Source organism: Tetrao urogallus (assembly GCF_951394365.1).
Source record: "Tetrao urogallus genome assembly, chromosome: 2".
Taxonomy (NCBI): domain Eukaryota; kingdom Metazoa; phylum Chordata; class Aves; order Galliformes; family Phasianidae; genus Tetrao; species Tetrao urogallus.
Window position 1 is genome coordinate 79,326,194 of NC_136814.1, and position 19,498 is coordinate 79,345,691.

A 19,498-nucleotide genomic window follows, 5' to 3' on the forward strand; every position below is an offset into this window, starting at 1 on the left:
ACCTAGTCAAGTTTCTTTTTGCCTTTCCCCAACAATTTCTGTTTCAATTATTTTGCAGCTGGTGACAAGTTGATGAACAGCCTTGTCATATGAATAAGATTAGACTGAAGCTTAAAATGCTTTTAAAAGGTATATACACATACTGACAAGAACTTTTCATTACATGGGAATCTAAGTAAACAAGCTAAAGAAGGAAATTTAAGAAAAGTAAAGGGTTGGCAATTTTCTTTGGCTCCCTTTGCTTGCATATTTTTCAGCATGGATTTCCCCCCCTTCTTTTTTCTTTTTTTTTTTTTTCTTTTTTTTTTTTTTTTTTTTTTTTGGCATTTCAACAGAAGTTATGTACAAAGTTGCAAAGATTTTCATAAACCTTCCACAGAGTGCTGTACATTAAAGAATTAACAACAACAAATTTCACCTTGTGTGTTACTCACTTTCATGACTGAAGCGTGATAGATATTTCTTGCAAATCAAACATTCTCTAGAGCAAGCAAGCAATTTTGGAAAGGAACAACAAAACAGCTAATCTGATATTAAAAAAATCTAAATTAAAATGTATTTTTGTTTCTTTGTCATGCATTACACACTAACAAATCTGAAATATAAGTGAAGAATATGGCTTTACTTCCTACAGGATATTAGAATTCCTAGAAGACTTAACAAGCCTTTTATGAACTTTTCAACAAACACAATAACCAAACTTGTACTTAACAAAAGCACACAGATCTGCATGCAGTGTGGTATGGAATTTCTAAGGAAAGATTTTCATTAAATTGAGTGTTACTATCAACCGTTTCAAGAACTGTTTTATTAAAACACGACAGCCAGCACAAATAACCTACAGAGAGTCTGAAATGATCCTTGTGTTTTTGGTGCACAACTGAAGTGAAATGCTGGTCACTCGGTTGAGGAAGACGATTTTCTTCATCCAAAATATCCAGCACACCTATTAATTTTGCTTCAATCAAATCTGTTAATAAAACAGTGTTCAAAATTGAATATCACATACCAGAACTGAACATTGCAAATGTAAAATGCTACTGATCTTCTTCTTTATAACTACACTGGAAAAGCTGTTAACACAAAAATTCACTAATTTAATTCTATAAATTGGATTTGTTGATTTAATCAAGATTCTATAGCAAGTTCTAGTTATATCACAAGAAAGACAGGGCAAAGAGATAAGGCAAGGATTGTTTGATTTTTACTACAGGTCTCAAGCTCAATATAATCCTCTAACTCCCACAGGGTGTGAAAATGTGGTATGAGCATAGGTCTTTATCAGGTAATTGCTTGTAACAGATAACTGCTACCACTGGCCTGGACCAATACCTTAAACAAAGTCATATTTTTACAGAAACCAGGTGTATTTTTCTCACTCACTTCAAAAGGCAGTAGAAAATCCTTTTCTCCTGATTATACAGTAACAATAAAGCATAAGTGGTGTGGTTTAATCTGGTCATACTTTTATTAATTTACCTAAGAATAACTCATACAATGAAGAAACATAAAATTTGTGGTAGGGTGACATGGAATAGTAAAAGAGGTCACAACACGATAACAACATTTTTAGGAACAGGCTTACACATGCATTACTAAATCACTAGAAGAGATATGGTTTGCATTCATGAAAGCCACATATTTCCTGTTGCTATGTTTTTATTCTCTCCTCCAGACATTTCTCTATTTCTTTTTCACAGGATGGCTAAGAGGGTTTGCTTGACAAGAGCTATGTTTAGTTAAGTCAGCAGTACCATCTGTACGGTCCTACCCTACGAAGTGAAAACTTCTCCAGCAGAGCTACAGAAACTTAAGGAAGCCAACATTTTGCAACAGATCTTGAATTCTGCCACTAAATCCTCTGCTCAGTCAGGACCAACTAGTTACCACAAACTGCTGTAAATGCAAAAGCAAGATGAAATTCTCTTCAAAATACACCACTTTGGAGAACATACAGGAAAAAAAGGTAATTTCAAGTGCCCCTGGCATTTCAGTCTGTGCAAACCTAAGAGCAACAGTAACATCCGCAGCCTGTTGCCTCTACTTCATTTTGCTTCTTTGCTGATTGGCTCACCAAAAAAAGAAAAAGAACAAAACAAAACAAAACAAGGGTTTTTTGGGTTTTGTTTTTTAATTCCTTGAACTTTTTCTCCCAGACACCCTCACATCCTTCTTTATTTTATATTTTAGGCATTATGAATAGCTTTATAAGAAAATGCCCAAGAAACTAACTTGTTACTACAGTTACTACAGTTACTGCACACTGTAGGACAACATAGATCCATTACCATATGGAAATGCAACACCAGAAGAAGTTAAAAGAAATTACCACATTTCAACAGTGATTAAGAGCATGAAAATGCTAACCTTACCTTGTAGCCTAAAGCTGTTAGCTACTGTTAGCTTCTTTTCAAGATGATGCTAATGAATAGCTTGATATTTCAAGAAATACATACCTATACAGTCCTGATTATCTACATAGCGTACTTCATTAACCCCCAGGCCTTCTTTTTGGTAAAGTTCTTGTTCCTTTATGAAGAAAAAAAAAAGGAATAACAGTAAAAGAGGAAACATCACACGTGACATTTTTTACCCACAAAAACAGAGCATTCATGAACATGCATTTTAGCATTTCCTTGTACAGCTTAATATATTTCAACTTCACATTCTTAATGAAAGTCCCACTAAATACAGGACACTGTTCAGTATTTGTGTGCCCAATTTTAATGAAGGTAAGAAAAAGAACTCTTCAATGAATATCATTTCTTTTTTAAGAAAAAGAAGAAAGGAAGATGTTGCACTTAAGAAGCCACATTCTGTCCTAGCACAACTGCGTATAACACAGTAAGAAGACCATTTGTTGATTGACTTAGTTTAATTTGAACAAAATGAGCAATCTTATGAAAAACAACATTAGTTTAAGTATCTTCTTACTGAGAGGAAAAAAAAACCTCCCTAAATATAACAATATAACATACCTCTTTCAGAATCCTTTCGTTAAAAAATTGCTGCAGTTTTTCATTACAATAGTTGATACAAAATTGCTCAAAACTGTTGTGTTCGAAGTATTCTGAAAAACATAAGTTAAAACACTGTGATAAAACAGCCTTCCAATAATTTATGTTAAGAGTAAATAAGAAAAGTTCCATAGTGCTAATATTTAAAGATGTATTCTGATATGCACGTGCTTCCTTCAGTAAAGGAAAGCTCTTACAGATCTTCAAGTTACAAGCAAGACAGAGCAAAGAATGCTGTGACAGATCATACAAACCCCTGTTACTTGTATCTGGCAGCACACCAAAGCAATGTGCCTTACAGTGGCACTGTACCAATACAACTGCATGCATCTATGTCTGGCACATGACAGCATGACTCAGAAGACCCAAAAACAAAGGTGTCTTTTTACACTGTTCTGAGATAAACTTAGCAAAGCTTCTGCACTGGAGAAAATAAGCCCTGGTCTGAATCTCAGTGATTCAAAGATGGCAAAAGCTTTACAGGAAGCATCAATGCCCACCACTGGCAGGAAGCAACATGAGAGTCCACAGAATGGCTTTGGTTGGAAGGGACTTTAAGATCACTTCCCACTAGACCAGGTTGCTCAAAGCCCATCCAACCGAAGTCCAACTCTGCTCATCTTCCAAGAACACATAATCTTAATTCAAAGGCTTCATTTGCCTGTCTGTCAGGAGGCAGTGATCTCAAAACTCAATGGAAACACAGCATGCTTGTTCAGCATTTTCCCTATTTTTTTCTGGGCAGCCAAAGTTCAGTTCCATTTCAAATTTTCAGTCTTTCCAAATGTAGTGTATATATAGACACCACAAGAATCAGAAAGCATTAAAAAGCTGCCCAGTTTAGCAGCACTTGTTACCATTTCCATCAGGAGAAGCTCTACGTTCTTGTATATCAGGAAATCAAGACTTTATCTACTCTCTCAATACCCTCTTAAGACCTTGTAAACCATCCCATACACAACCACCAAAAACAAAACCATCAGACTCTCCATTACAGATCTTATCATTGAATCTTTGGTGGCAATATTAGACCACCACAATATTCATTTGTGCTTAACTTACCAAAACCAGCTATATCTAGAACTCCAATGAAGAAAGAAGAAGTCTCGAATGGAAAACACTGGTTCACTCTGTTCACCACATGGTCAAAGAGATGACTATATACCGTTTTAGCCAAGGCATCACGAGCATTGTTTGCTTGTTCCACCTTCAAGGGTACCCTATAAAATAAAAATAGAGATATTATATTCCAGAATTTCTCACTTCAAATTACTCAAATCAGGCCTTGAACCTTTCCTGTCTTTTTAAGTTAGGAAGCAAAAAGTCTGAGCCTAAATCCAAGTATCAGGACACAATCTTGCCAGGTAAGACTAAGTATATTGTATGTAAAAAGAATGAATAATGTTTCATTATTCCAGTAGCAATAAAATACAGATGATTTCATTCTCATTCACAAAGTAATCCGAGACTATATTGTTAGTAGCCAGAGAAAGACATCTAAAATACATACATTGCCATCAACTATTTATTTAGGAGTTACCTAATTACAATGAATGCTTTTGTTCAGTTCTACTCTGAAATCTTTGACTCCATGTTTTCCAAAAGTCAGTAACTGAAATTATAGCACTGTAAATGAACTGATAACAAAACAAACATCCACACAGATCTCATGGCGAAATTTAGATCCAATTCCAATGTAAGGAGGATTCTCTTCCAACACCAGAAAAACAACTTCCATCTCTTGTTATAAATTCATTTTATATTTCGACTATTAATTACAAGTTTATACTGTAATTAAGTACTTAATGTTTTCTGGAGTTCTGAAAGAAACTCCTAAGTTCATAGTCAATGAAACGTGTGACTATGTACCATGGGAATATCAGGTAAATACATATTCTAGCTATACATATAATGTATATCTCACTAAGTCAATATGACAGAGACATGCATGTTTTTAAAAGGACATTTAACTGCCTTACTTCTTGCAGAAATATATCCTACAAGACTTTTTTTCTTTTAAATAGGTTTCCAAGTAACAGACAGGAGTACCAAAACTAAATGCAGTTACACTCAGGAAATAACAAACTACAACTTTACAAACAAGCAAGAATCTACATTTAAGAAATAACTCATCTTAACTATTCAGTCAACGGTTCAAGGTTTGAGGCTTGAGATGTGATACCCACAGAACTGCTCTGTCGCCCTCTCCAGGCAGCATTCTTTACACAAGAATATAGAGAAGTAAATCAGAGAAGGAAAACACTATATAGCTTACCCCCATTGCAACATTTCCTTTACTTCCCAGGATTCATGAGCACTAACTCATAATCACTGTATTTTTGAAAGATGACACATCTGATGCAGAAACGTGGGACTGACGGAGATCACTTTCTTTTGTGACTGATAAGACAGGGAACCAGATACTCTGTTCACTAAGGACACCTGAAGCTAGATTACATTAGATAGTAATTAGCTTTAACACACAATCTTGTCTTCCACTAAGGATCTCCTGACTTATCTTAGGGTAACAAGTAGTGACAGAAATCTTACCCTATAAATAGAAGGAAGATACCTTTACATTCCATTCTGATACATTTAAGAGATCAGAATACTAATTCCCACGTGTCAGCAGCCACCTATTGCATAATACATACAACAGACTAAAAGCATTCACACTTCCAATTCTTTTAAAAATTTTTTCAAGTGTGTTAAACAACAAATAGTTGTTAGACTCTTAGAGCACGTGCTTAATAAAATGGCCCTATTCTTCAAAAATATCACGCTCTACCATCTTCAAGTACAATTCCAAAGACTGTACAAAAGCTATCTGAAATTATCATAGTATGCAGCAGAAACTTAAGGGGAAAAAAATGTAACCCTGTAATGTTTTTTTTTGCACAGTTGGAGAATGACTGAACCAAAAAATAATGCTGGAGTTTCACTGAATCTGTAAATACAGAAGAGCACTATAACATAACTGATGCTCAGAATGAATGACTTTCCTCTCGTGAACTTTCCTTCCTTGAGTCTCTCCTTTCCTCTGGTCTGCTCACTGGCAAAGCAGTCTCTTTTCTCCTATTTCTTGTCTGAACAAAAAAAGATGCATTTCCCTTCTTCCATTTCTCCTTCTCCCTCCTCCTCTACAGCTACTTGCAAAGAACATGGAAGGAATTATTCCAATTTTCTAGTCATCTGCAAAGTCTGTAAGAAAAAAACCTTGTTCAACCCTTGTTCAAACTGATTTACTTTATGAGGTTTCCAGAGATTCACAGAGTCTGAGGCCTAGGGGAAAGCTCTCTCATGGGCTAGATTTATTCTGTGGACAATTCCATGCAGCCTTCAAAGATTTTTCAGTATTTAATATGATTCAATTTACTTATCCAGACCAAATGATCTGCAATTAAATACACGTAATTTGACCACAGTAGTCAACAGCTGGGGAGAGAGAGTAGATGAAGCAATACCCAGGAGCCACTGCCATCCAATCAGATTACCGCTTCACAAACAGAATGAAATAAACCCTACCTAATAAAAAGTTTACTTAATTAAAAAATATTTAAGTACTATCACTACAGATGCACTGCGGTAGAAAATGTCCTACTCCAAAAGGGGTATAAAGACTTGAAACAATGTCAGTAAAACATTCCATACTGCAAATAATGCACTTTGTGATGATGGAGCTCTGCTAGAAAGCCTCCATGGAAAGGGTGAAGCTGAAGAACAGAGCAGCACACTGCATTTACAGCCAATGAGGTGCACTGGACTTTGAATACAAACACGTTATTTCTCTCTGTCAACATGCTTTATATGGATGGCAAAGATAACAGCCAACAAGGTGATTAGTATGCTTTTTGGGGGAGACTAAAAAGGACACAAACCTACTGCAGCTGTCAAAACTCCCTGGCAGGCCACTGCACAGTAGTATTTAATAAAATCCACGGAGACAGCATTTAGCATCACTCTCCTACTGTTCCTTGCTGGCTCCATTGTGCCCAGCAGAACAAAGCCTTTGTTATGCTCCAAGCTCAGCGATTTCAGCTGAGCCATTTATTCATTGTGACCTACAAGGACTCACATGATCTGCTCTCACACAAAAAGTCCCTAAGAAAGCAAGCAAGCAATGAGAAGCTCTTTGGGTGGCTGAACAAAATAAAACAATGCACTTGTCAACTTTCTAATACTGATAGCAATCAAATTGTTTCTAAATCACACTGCCATAGCAAAACCTGGTGGCTACTTAGTAAATATACGCAACAGTCCACTCTACTCTCCTTGAACACACAGTAAGTCATATGTGAAGAAGATACTATTGTGCATTTATTAGCATATACTTGCTTTCAGCTCCACAAGTTCAGAAAAGGCTAGAGACAGAGGCTTAGTGCATTCATCTTTTGAGATTGTTGAGGGAGACCTCTGAATCTTTCTTTGCCTTCCACAAAACAAAACACTGGGGAAAACTAAGATCTGCTAGCACAAAAACACAGCTACTTGTGCTTGCAGGCTTTTGAAACAGTATACTGCTAACTGTGCCTCAGGCTTATCAGAATAAATACAGTGAACAGAAAATCTTTACAGTCATAAATTCAAGGTGAATTGGAAGTGGTAGCAAAAACTATATATACGTATCAGAGTAAGTCAGAGTTATGTATAAGCACTTCAGATACAACCGGATAGTAAAAACATCAGTTTGACATGCCTTGATAAGAAACCTTGCTTGACGGTCACTTGAGAAGTGGTGAAAGAGAAGCAATATTTGTGATCCACTTTATTTTAGCGCTCGATACATCCCACCATTCTCAAAATTAAAAATAAAAGGCACAGTTTACCTATTTGCTATGTGTACAAAAGCCAAAAGCAATCAATTGTCAGAGACTGAGTCAATAGCTCACAAAAAGCACTTCCAATGAGGTGCCAACAGAATCCAACATGGATGCGTTTTGTTCAAATCCCTCTGCTTACAACTTCCACTAAACCAGAATGCCAAATTATGAGTATTTTCAAAAAAACATTCTGTTAATACTGAACTAAGGAAGAAAGCAGGAAATAAGATTAGAAAGAAAAATATTTTTTACCAACAGAAGACACGGTCTTAAATTCCACAAGACAGGTTTTGCTGAAGAAAAACATGTATACATGTAGTATACTCAAGAAAAATGAAAAATACAAATGTAAGATGGGGAATAACCAGATGAGCAGTGACTAAAAGAAATTTCAATAGTGGATCACAAGATGAATCAAGGAAAAAAGGTTAAAAATCTCATTCAATCATGCATTCACGAGTGACATCCATTGTGTATGATATATAATTATCTGCTATAACTTTATCAGAAATACTGACAAAGGTTCTGCTGTATTAATATATCAAAGACTGCTGTCAATGCAGGACTTGCATCTTTCTGGATGCTCAGGTTTATGAAAAGATAAAGATTTCTAAGGTTTCCATATCAGCTGGTAAGAAGACAAGATGATAGTGATGAGGTTCTCAAATTAATAATAATTGAGGGAGAAGAAAAAAAAGAAAAAACAACAAACAATCACTTTCCAGAATTGCACTACTGAAAGCATTATGAAGAAATCCAGATGTTGAGCTTCCACAATCCTTGCTTATTAATTGTCCCTGTACTACAACTTTTTCAGTGGTAACCTCTATTAGGTTTTACCTCTTGCATGTTCTTTCTTTCCAAGTGTAGAAATGAGAGATCACCAAGAACTACTTTTTTGCTCCACCTAGAAATAAACCTCAAAGATCAGTTATTTCATGAAAACATGTTATCAGGACAGCCAGCATCCATGCTGAACTGAAAATCCTTGACACTCCACAAGAGAGGTGGGCCACCAGGGACTAGGAGGTGATGGTTCCTCTCTACTCAGCCCTCTTGAGTCCTCATCCAGAGAACTGCATCCAGATCTGGGGCCCTTAATACAGGAAAGATGTGGAGTTGTTGGAGAGGATCCAGAGAAGGGCCGCTAAGATGATGAGAGGGCTGAGGCCTCTCCTAATAAGACATGCTGAAGGAGTGGGTTTTTTCAGCCTGGAGAAGACAAGGCTGCGAAGAGACCTCACTGCAGCCTTACAGTATTTAAAAGGGTTTTATAAAAATGAGAGGAATCAACTTTTTACAAGGGTAGACAGTGATAGGACAAGGGGGAATGGTTTTAAGCTCAAGGAGGGAAGGTTTAAATCGGATGTCTGGGTGATGTTCTTTACAGACAGAGTGGTGAGGTGCTGGAACAGGCTGCCCAGAGAGGTTGTGGATGCTCCATCCCTGGAGGTGTTCAAGGTGAGGTTGGATGGAACCCTGGGCAATCTGATCTAATACCAGATCTGGAGGTTGGTGGTCCTGCAGTGGCTGGAAGGCTGGAACTTTATGATCCTTTGAGTCCCTTCCAACCCAAGCCATTCTATGATTCTGTGATTCTACAAGGCACATTAACACAATAAATATGGCTTTCATAGATTAAACCTTCTGGTATGGCATGCATGAGGCTGTATTTCTGACTCAGTGAAAGCAAAGCAATCCGATTGTCCCCCTGAATCAATACAAAGCTCCTGTGCACTCTTCTGATGAGTGAATGTTAATTAGTTTCTTAATTAAAACATCAATGCATCCAGCTAAACATAGGGCAGCTTTCAATTTGCTCAAAACTGCTTAGCCCAGATTCAGGTTGACAGCTCTCTTCAACTGCAGAAAAAAAAAAAATGCAGCGCGTTCTGAGATGACACAGTCATAAAACCAAACGCAGAAGCACGCAATGCAGTTGCTCACAGCATCCATCCTAAACAGCCGCAGCGAGCTGCAGCTCGGTTCGCAGCTTGCAGCGCATTGCTTTCAGCCCCCCAGAGGCTCACGCGGGGCCCCAGCTGCCCGCCCGGCACTCACTTGATGACCGTTCCTTTGGCGCCCCCTGCCGTGGTGAGCATGACGCGCGTGGTCAGGCTGACGCGCAGGTCCTCCTCGTCCAGCCCCAGCAGCGCCGCGCAGCACTCCAGCGCCGGCTGGCTCCGCGCCTTCAGCGTGCAGCCCCCTGGCGGCAACCACCACAACTGTTAGCCAACCGCCTCTCACCTCACCTTTCTTGCTTCTTTCTTTCCTATTTTTTTCTCTTTTTTTTGATGGGGAAGGCTATTGAGGGCGTCGAGATGTTAAAATACATGGCGTCACAAGCAAGATTTTGCCACTCTGCAAGTATTTCTGTGCATCAGATTCTGTATTTTTAGAATTTTGTTCTAAACGTGCACTGTTCAGAATGAAAGAACTATCCCAAAATATTTACTTAAAGAACATTGCTCACACACGTAAGGTGAGAGAGGAACACAGTAGGAATTTGCAACAAACATTTTTAAATATAAGAATTTACTCCAGAAAATGTGAGCTTGAATTTCCACATGCAGAGAAAATAATTATTCTTGTGCCCTCCTTCCCTCTGACTTTCCGCGCCTTCCCTTCTCCTTCTTCGTTGGTTCCTGAAACTGCTTCTCCATTCACATTCTCATCTCTTTCACTCTGTCCCACCTTGCCTTATCCTTGTCAATCCCAAACTCCAATCTCACAGAAGGCCCACGTATGGAAGCCGGTGTACTAAAGAGCCCATGAGGCCACTGTCCTTCTCTACCCCCACATCCTCTCATCTTTACAAAGATGGCAAGATCATAAATAGAAACTGGGGAGGTTCTGATAAGACAGCCTCACTATGACAATCATGAAACAGTGGGAACAGGTTTCCTACAGCAGTTGTAGAACTTTCTCCTTAGAGGTTTTCACATCCCCATGAACAATCCTATGCTATGCAGTTTCAATTCCATGCTGGCCTCGATTTGACCAGCAAATGTTGGACAACAGACAATCTGTCATCCCTTCCCATCTGAAGGTTTCTGCAATTCTGTGGTGATTCTGCATTTGGATCAGGAGCCCCTGAATCTGCAAGGCTAAAATTTGTTTAACACACCTTTTCAAATGTTCTTTGCCATACCTTTACCAAAAACTTTGGACAAGCACAGTGATACATGGAGTAGGACTAAAAGGAACCAATCATGCTTTATCTTGCATTAGAAGATAAATACCTCTATGTTTTTGTTTATTTGTATTTTTAAACTATAGCCATCTTTGTAATAAGTCTAGGTCAGGAGTTTGTTCAAATCTTTAGAAAACTGTGAACAACAGTTCTCAAGTTACAAAAGCCAATTTCAGTAGTATGGCAAGAATGCCCATTCCCAAAATAGAATTTTCCCCTTCCTCAGCCTTCTTGTGCAGTTTGCTAGTAAGTACCACCAACACTCATAGCAACTTGTCTTCTGAGTTAACATCTTAAAATGATTAAGTTTACATTTACCAAAATTTTATTTCAACTTTTGCTTCATCTCTCAAAAAATATTGACCTAGCATTTTAGAAGCCAAACAATCTAACAACTTTCACTGAAGATGGAACAGTTAAAGGTTTTTCATGACATCAGCAAGAAGTTGAATTTATGTTATATATTATTATTAAAATTAAATAACAGTTTTGAGATACAAAATATCTCTTCTTCATACCAAACTTTGCACAAACAATTCTTTGAACGATTTCAGTGAGAGCATTTGAAGTCTAGCTATAAAACTTGACTTCAAAACGGGATGATTTAAGGCTGAATTACCCTTTAATAGAAGACAGCATTCTAAAGCAGTAATTCACACAAAAAGGAATCATCTATAATCAAGAGGTATTTTCACTACTTTTTACAGAAAACAGTTTGCGTTTCTTCTAACCTGAAGTGCTCCCAGCTTCCTCAAAATCAATATTTCCAAGGTGAAGGACACCAGCCACTACTCGAAAAAGGTCAAGTTTTTCTGCATCATCCAGTCCAATCTTCTTCATTGCTGTGCACATTCTGTTAAAGTCTCCATGGTCATCTAAGAGTGGATCCTTCAAGGAACCTGCCTTAAGATACTATAAAGCAACAAGATGGAACAACAAAAAAAAAAAAATCAGCATGAGATTTTAAAATATATGTAAACAATTATTTCCAGGCAAGAATAAACCATAACAAAAAGCATTAAAAAGCATGCAAAACCCAAACTAAATACAGATTAGAGCTCTTCATACACTACGTGATTTGGAAGAACCCTAATTTGTTTTCATTTTTTGATACTTCAGAGCATGAGCCTTAAAACTTTACTCTGTCTTCAGAAAGCAAATTCTGGAGAGTTTAATAAGGAAGGACAGGAAAATAGAGGATGGTCATTGGTGGAAAGGGAAATGTTTGACTAAAGGAGCTTTAAAAATATTTCTAAAAGTACCTAAACAGATTCATTAGAGAAATATATTGTTAATGTTTGCTGGTGAAAGAGAAACAGTGAAGTTGTTAGAAGTATCCTAGTGGCTAAAAGAATAGCAGACAGATTTTAAAATGTCAATTTCACATTATGCTGACAGTATTTCCTATTTTAAATACATCAGAACTAATTTTAATAATTGTTTTAAATAGTAGTGAAACATCCACATGCAATCAAGAAGCTAACTGAACATGCATTAGCTCATTTGAGTTTTCACAATTACTTGAAAATGTTTTCAACTAAAAAGAATTAATAATTTAAGTAGAAGCTTTGTTAATGCCAAATAAGCTAACAATTACGTCAAAAGAAAACACCACATGCATCTGAAAAATTCACTTCACACAACATTTAGACACATTGATAAAATTAATCTACATGTTTTAATTATGTAAAATGATCACCTCATCTTCCTGATAAGGAAAACACAAAAATAATTTAAGTATTAATCAACTATTTCAGCTATTTTTATTAAAATAAACAATATTTTTCATTAAATGACAGCAAGTATCAATACCTGATTTCAAAAACTAACTAAACAATACAATGTATTTCCTGTTTAAGTGGCTAGATTAAGTTTTTATATAACTGAAATTTGAACCTATATTGCTTCTTCAAATTGACATCACTGTAATATACAGGCATTATAGCATCACGTTCCACTATTTAATAGCCATTTTCAGAATTACTCTACAAGGTTGTTATAGTTTTAAACAAACATTTCTTCCAAATTAAGTACTTTAGAGACATATTTCATGACAGAACACTAAATTGTACATCTCATCTGGAACTGGAGCTGCACAAGTCCATCTTTGAGTAACAATGGTCGCTGAATGGTATTATTTTATGCCTCTGTAAATTGTCAGCTTCACAACAAATCTTCATTTAAGGCAAATTAGGCAAACTGCGGCAAAATCTCCCAACCACCTCTTAGACTACACACTTGAAAAGGTAAACATCTACCAGCTTTGTGCCCCACACTATTATCAAATCAATACTTCTGTATCTCACTCTCCATTATCCCTGATTACAGAAAATAGCCTGCATTGAAGAAAAAGAAATTGGCATTACGTGCACAACACTGCAACATATAAACACTAGAAACCCAGAAGCGGACTTCACAATGTCAACTTAAGCAAGGGAAGCATCTGTACTGCCTTTTTCACAGTTACACACAAGCTATGCTATGTACAAGCTGAAATCAAAGTTCTCAAAGGTAAAAGAGGCTGTATGATCACGTGGGGAGAGAAACTCTTGAGTCAGCTTCTACATGTAACTTCCTCTGCTACTGAATCACAAGTATGGGTATCTTTAAGCAAACTGTTATCTTCCAGCTATACAAATAAAAATTTATTATTTTAGTTATGAACAGATGAAAAGTTCATTAGAGTAAAATTATAACAGAGCATTTAAAGTACATCCAATTCACATATATGATTAAATGAGATTAATTTCTTTAAGTGTCCTCAGGCAAACAAGCTCAAAAGGATTGCTTGATTTTTAAAAATGTAAAAGGAGATGATAACACCTTCTTTCCTCCTGCTCCAAGTTCCACCCTCTCCTCCACGAAATGCCTCTTTTGCTATGTAACAGTCCACAGCAAGGGACAACAAATAAAGGCAGTGTACTAGGAAGGGGTATATACTTAAAAATCCAGACAGTAAAAATGGCTTCAGAAGACAAATACAATTTCTGAACCATTCCTAACAGTATCCAGATTTTGAAAGAAAATGAGAAAAAATCATGGTTCACTTTTTTTGTTTTCTATGGAAGACATGGTGTATCATTAACTGTTCTATCATTGTAAGAATGAGAAGCAAACGATTTTATGTAGTGTTCCATTTACAATTTTAAGATGCACATTCACATATGCTTTTAGGACTAAATTCCAAAAAACTTTAACAGTACCCATTTAGACCTATAAAGATGTGTAAAATGAACGTTTCATTCCACATTGTAAAACTGTGACAATTTTAAACTCTATCTAAATTAATTAACATAAACTCACTGAAGATACAAACATACCTCAGGACTCTTGCGATTTTGCAAAATCTGCTTGTCTGTTTCTTTGGTAGCAAAGTACCTTGTGCAGCCTCGATTTAGATACTGTGACAGTAAAAAAGAAGAAATGCATACTTAAACATACTTAAAGGAGTGAGGAAAACATGCTATTATTTATGGCTTGTTTTGCATAGTTTGTTTCTATCATATAGCAACAATGCTACAGCTATTCAAAAATGTTTTCAAGGAATGAACTCTATTTATTATACATACAAAATTAGAGAAGTGCAACAGTAACAAATTATTACTCTAATGCAATGGAGAGTGGTATAACATAAAAGACAACCAAAAATCAGGAACCAAGAAAATACATTTCCTGGCCTGTTTGTAATATCTAATTTTACCTCACCAAAAATCATATGCAACATCAGATAAGATTCATAATAATCTTTGTTTTCAGCCACATAGAAGTTTTACATAGTACAGTGAGGCGGTGAGAGAGGAAAGTTCAAAGAAGCTGTGATAGTATCTATAGCATACTTTTATGGTCATTGTTTCTCACCAGAGATATATTTCTATAGTTAGTCAGAGACATGGCATAATAAAAACCACAAATAGTGTTAATCCAGTATAAGCCTAGATCAGAATCTGGCTTCTGACATCCATCTCACATTGTACAGTAAAGGGAACAGGCATTCAGATGATTGGCACTTCCAGAAAAATGGAATCATCAGCTTTTTCCTTCTGATTGGTTCAATTGAAAATATGAACTCTGTCCAAAATCTTGGCAGGAGCTCTTTGTCTTAGGGAATTAAACTGATTTTCTTGGTCTGCCCACAAACAAATAAGTTTTCAACTGCGTGAACCCAGATAATTTTATGTTTTGATTAAAACTTATATACAGAAATCTAAAAAACAGCAAAAAAAACCTGAATGACAAATTTGATATTTAAAAAAAATTGACAAGAAACTGTTTGAAGTTAGCTTGCTGTTGAAATATTGGAACATTCTCTACATCAGCAAAGAAGAATGCAAAGCATGCTGTATTTTAAATACAATATATCCTTGTATTCAGTATTAGTAAAGAGATCCTAGAAAATGAGGGTGGAATGTAAAGAAAGGTCATGCTCAACAGACTGAAAAAATGAACCAGCATGGCATCCAATAATTACCTGTACTGGAGATATTTAATCACAAGATAGCAGCTTTCATTTGAAAGCTAAAAATTCATGTACATTTAAATCTGAGATAAATTATATTTTTAAGGCATGAAAACACATTTTCTGAGAATATAACATGTAAATATCATTTAGATTTATTTTTCTTAAAAAAAATAAAAATAAAAAAAACTGCCCACACCTCTGAAGTTTAACGCTCCACTATAACTTCAGTGACCCAAACATAATGCAACCTGAATTCTCTTTTAGCTATCAGGATCTGAAAAAAAAAATCAGCTTCTCATATTCACCAGCTATGCTCCCAGTGCAGATTTACTGCACAGCTTTACTTTCAAAGCCACGTTGTGCTGACAAAGCCACCTTGACCAACAACATTCAGCACCTAATGACTTTGAATCTCTGAAAACTTCTGCAAGGAAACCCAGAATATGAGCAAGAAGGATGGCATGCTTTTGTGCACATGCATTCAGTGAAGGGGCAGGTAAGAACAAAGACAATAACCTACTATTCTTTACTGTTCTTTGCCTAGTAAATTCAGGGGAAAGATGATCTAATGGAGAAGCATCCCCCATGAGCAATGCTGAAATCCAGTTAAATAGTTCAGGCTGGTAAGCCCAATGCAATTGTCTTGGATCATATCCCCAGAGCAAGCAAGCACTAGCACCAGGACAGCCAAATGATAGGAGATGACAACAGATCACTTAAGTCAAGGGGAAGCATGGTAGGTGAAGAAACAAAAGAGAACTGAATCATCCTTTGTCTTTTAATACTGCTTCACTTCTATGTAAAGTGGGAATCACCTTAGATTTGAGTTGGCCTTATTTTCAGGTTAATACAGTTAAGAGAAAGCAGGCATTGAGTAAAACATGCGTGTGTCGTAGGACCCTCACTGGTCCTAATTCAGACTTCAACTTGATAATCTACAAGCCACATGCAAAATAAAGCCAATGTAAAAGTATGTCTTTCAGGATGGCATTTTCTAAGCAATCTATTTAAGAATATAATCTCCTTATCTCCTTGAAGTTGCTTTTTCTTTTTTTTTTTTTTTGCCAAGCCTCCAAAAGATTAACATTAATATCCAAACATTAATCAAACACCAAATGCTGGTTAGTGTAATATCATTATCTATGAATAGAAGTTCGATAGATGATGTTTCCTCAGTAAATTGAAAAAGACAGATGTGCAGTCAGCAAAAAATGCAGTGAAAAAGTAACTCAGGCATTATTATTCAGTCACATTTTATGGCAAATATCTGGAAAAGTAAATAAGTGAAGAACATAGAAAAAATAATTCATACAAAAGTAATAGAGATTTAGGAAGAAATTTTACCTTTAATATTCTTTTCCTAAAAGCCTATAAAGTGTTATTTCATGAATACATAGTACAATATGACTAATAATTTTGAAGTATATTATAATATATTTACATTAATTTGCATACAAAGATGTGTAAATACTGAGAAAGTGATCACAAATTTCCTTTTGACTAAACGTAATCAACTTCAGAAGGTGAAAAAGAAATGTTGTATTTGTTAATATCTAACATGCAGAGCAGACCTTTCTCATGTAGCAAGGAGCACAGGACTCATATACTAACTTCTAGAGAGGTAACAAATATTCCCAAGAGAAATGAGAGTACCTGTCACAAATTTAGTAGAAGTCCAAAAAATAATATTCAAGTCTGATAAGACAGGTGTCACTGTAAGCTCTTTAGAGAGGAAACAAGCACAGTGAGTGCCTTCTGTACAGGCATCCATGTTGTTCAGTACTATACTGCACCAGCCTGATTTTAAGCAGGTTATAAGTGCGACCTTGATATCTACAATATCATGTAGTCTCATAAGCAGAGCTTTTGATTAAAACATTCCCAAGAGAGGGCACGTAGCATATCAGATACAGAATTAAAAATCTATTAACTACAAGAAATATGTATTAATGAAGAAGAGACTACTCACAGAATCACAGAATTGTAGGGGTTGGAAGGGACCTCTAGAGATCATCGAGTCCAACCCCCCTGCCAAAGCAGGTTCCCTACAGCAGGTCGCACAGGTAGGCGTCCAGGCGAGACTTGAACATCTCCAGAGAAGGAGACTCCACAGCCCCCCTGGGCAGCCTGTTCCAGTGCTCCGTCACCTCACTGTAAAGAAGCACTTGCGCACATTCGTGCAAAATACTTAAAAATATTCATTTAATAAGCTGCCAAAGGTTTTTGCATTAAAACATTTTAAAAAAATAGAATACAGAATATTGTATGTAACAATTGTACAATAAAGTTCTGGCTTTTAGGAATTAAGATTGTCTAATACAAAATGGAATATATGGAACTATCTTAGATCTCATTTACATAACTACTATTTGGTTCAAAAGTATCAGGAACTTTGCATCCTTAAGGCTTCTGGCTTCGTACTGAATTTTACAAAATACAGACGACACCAGGTAAAGTAACAGATAAGCACAATTCAACAACCTTTATTTAAAAAATCAAGTCATAGAAACAACAACAAAAAAAAACTATCAATGTAGTAGCATAATGCTTTGTTAGCAGTACTCCTCACCCCACTTAAGCCAATAAGTGGGTCAATTAATTTTTGTCCTTCCAATTCTACATGCTCTCCAGGTTTGAGTTACACAGACCTTACAAGCCCTATGCAGCAATTTGCTCTGGGTACTTTAGAAATGCTCAGTTCTGTTTCAGTGACATTCCAAGTCAAGCATACCCCAAGAAACAACACAAAGGTGAAGACAAGTGGCAGAACTCGAGCAAACTGATGCCTAACAGCATGATTTGCTTTGCCGATATTTTTCTTTTCAACACAAGGCAATAAAGCACATGATGATATTTGTATATATTACAGTCTATGTGTGATTGTCAAAAGGAAACAAACTAATATCTTTGTAAATCAATAACAAAATTGCAAGAATGAGTCACTGAAGTCTTCACCTTAGAAATAAAATCAGTGATAGCAGTCTAAAGTGAGGAAAGGCTTAGAAGTTCCCCGAAAGGGAAGACAACAGCTTGCTTTAATGGGAAACAAATGGGGGGGAGAAATCAAGAAAACAATGAGAAACAACTATATAGTTGCACTGGTTGCACACCAGGACAACATTATTAGTTCATCAAGAAAAGAAAAAAAACAGACTGCAATTATCAAAGAGTAAAACACTGAAAATCAAATGAGAATTTAAAAATAAAGGAAGTAGGGTTGGAATCACACAAATAGAATACAGCAGCAAAAATGTTTGACTGGGAAGAAGGAAAAGAAAGCAAAGGAAATCGCATAATTTGTCAATTGCTTTTGAAAATAATTCAGTGACATCTGCAGGAAGAGAAGCAAGAAGTAAGAAGGAAAGCTGGAACAAAAAATTAAACTGAGGTTGTAAAACTATTTAGTAAAAGATGGGAGGAAAACTATGCCAAAATGTAATGGTAGAACAGAAAACCAGCCTGCTTGTGGGATTTCTGATGGAAATGTAACATACAATCTGGGTTAGTCAGGCAAAACCACATGATCTCAGGAAAGGGAAAAAATGTCAAAAATAAAGCATGGGGAGAAGAAGCGAGGACAGTAAACAAATTAAAAGAACGGCCACAGTGGTTTGAATTAAAAGGTCAATGCATACTATCCAATATCTCATCTTCAACCATAACCTGTATTTCACCCAAAGATTTTACTATTCCTTTCTGAGCTGACAAAACAGCACACAATTTACAAACATGGCAACATAACACACCATTTCACTCTACTTTCCTAGTATTTCTTGAAATTCTACTCTTGCCATTTCTCTGACACCGAATATTAAGCTAACATTTTTAAAGAAGTACATAGAATTATTCCTTCCTGTTATTTTAAGTTCATTTTCATGTAGGTACTGTTAACAACACTATATTCAGCACTGACTGTATTTGTATTTTATTTTCCTGTTCTACAGCTGAGTGACTGAACCAGTAAATGTTGAAAAACAGCAAAAACCCAGAAAAAAATAAGTAGTCCTCG

General features: G+C 36.2%; 1 protein-coding gene across 5 annotated transcripts in view; it reads right to left on the bottom strand.

The window, feature by feature from the left end:
* Positions 1–19,498, bottom strand: part of MYO6 (myosin VI) — a gene marked incomplete at both ends in the record, with an annotated part of 73,343 nt that overhangs the window by 30,371 nt on the left and 23,474 nt on the right. For 4 of the 5 annotated variants that reach the window (XM_079550459.1, XM_079550458.1, XM_079550457.1 and 1 more), the window contains 7 exons: positions 843–970; positions 2,457–2,529; positions 2,979–3,070; positions 4,080–4,237; positions 9,899–10,043; positions 11,762–11,942; positions 14,351–14,431. In XM_079550459.1, coding sequence (XP_079406585.1) covers positions 843–970; positions 2,457–2,529; positions 2,979–3,070; positions 4,080–4,237; positions 9,899–10,043; positions 11,762–11,942; positions 14,351–14,431 — 858 coding nt within the window. Of the gene's footprint in view, positions 1–842; positions 971–2,456; positions 2,530–2,978; positions 3,071–4,079; positions 4,238–9,898; positions 10,044–11,761; positions 11,943–12,729; positions 12,739–14,350; positions 14,432–19,498 lie in introns of all 5 variants that reach the window. The other variant, XM_079550455.1, reaches the window with a different exon arrangement.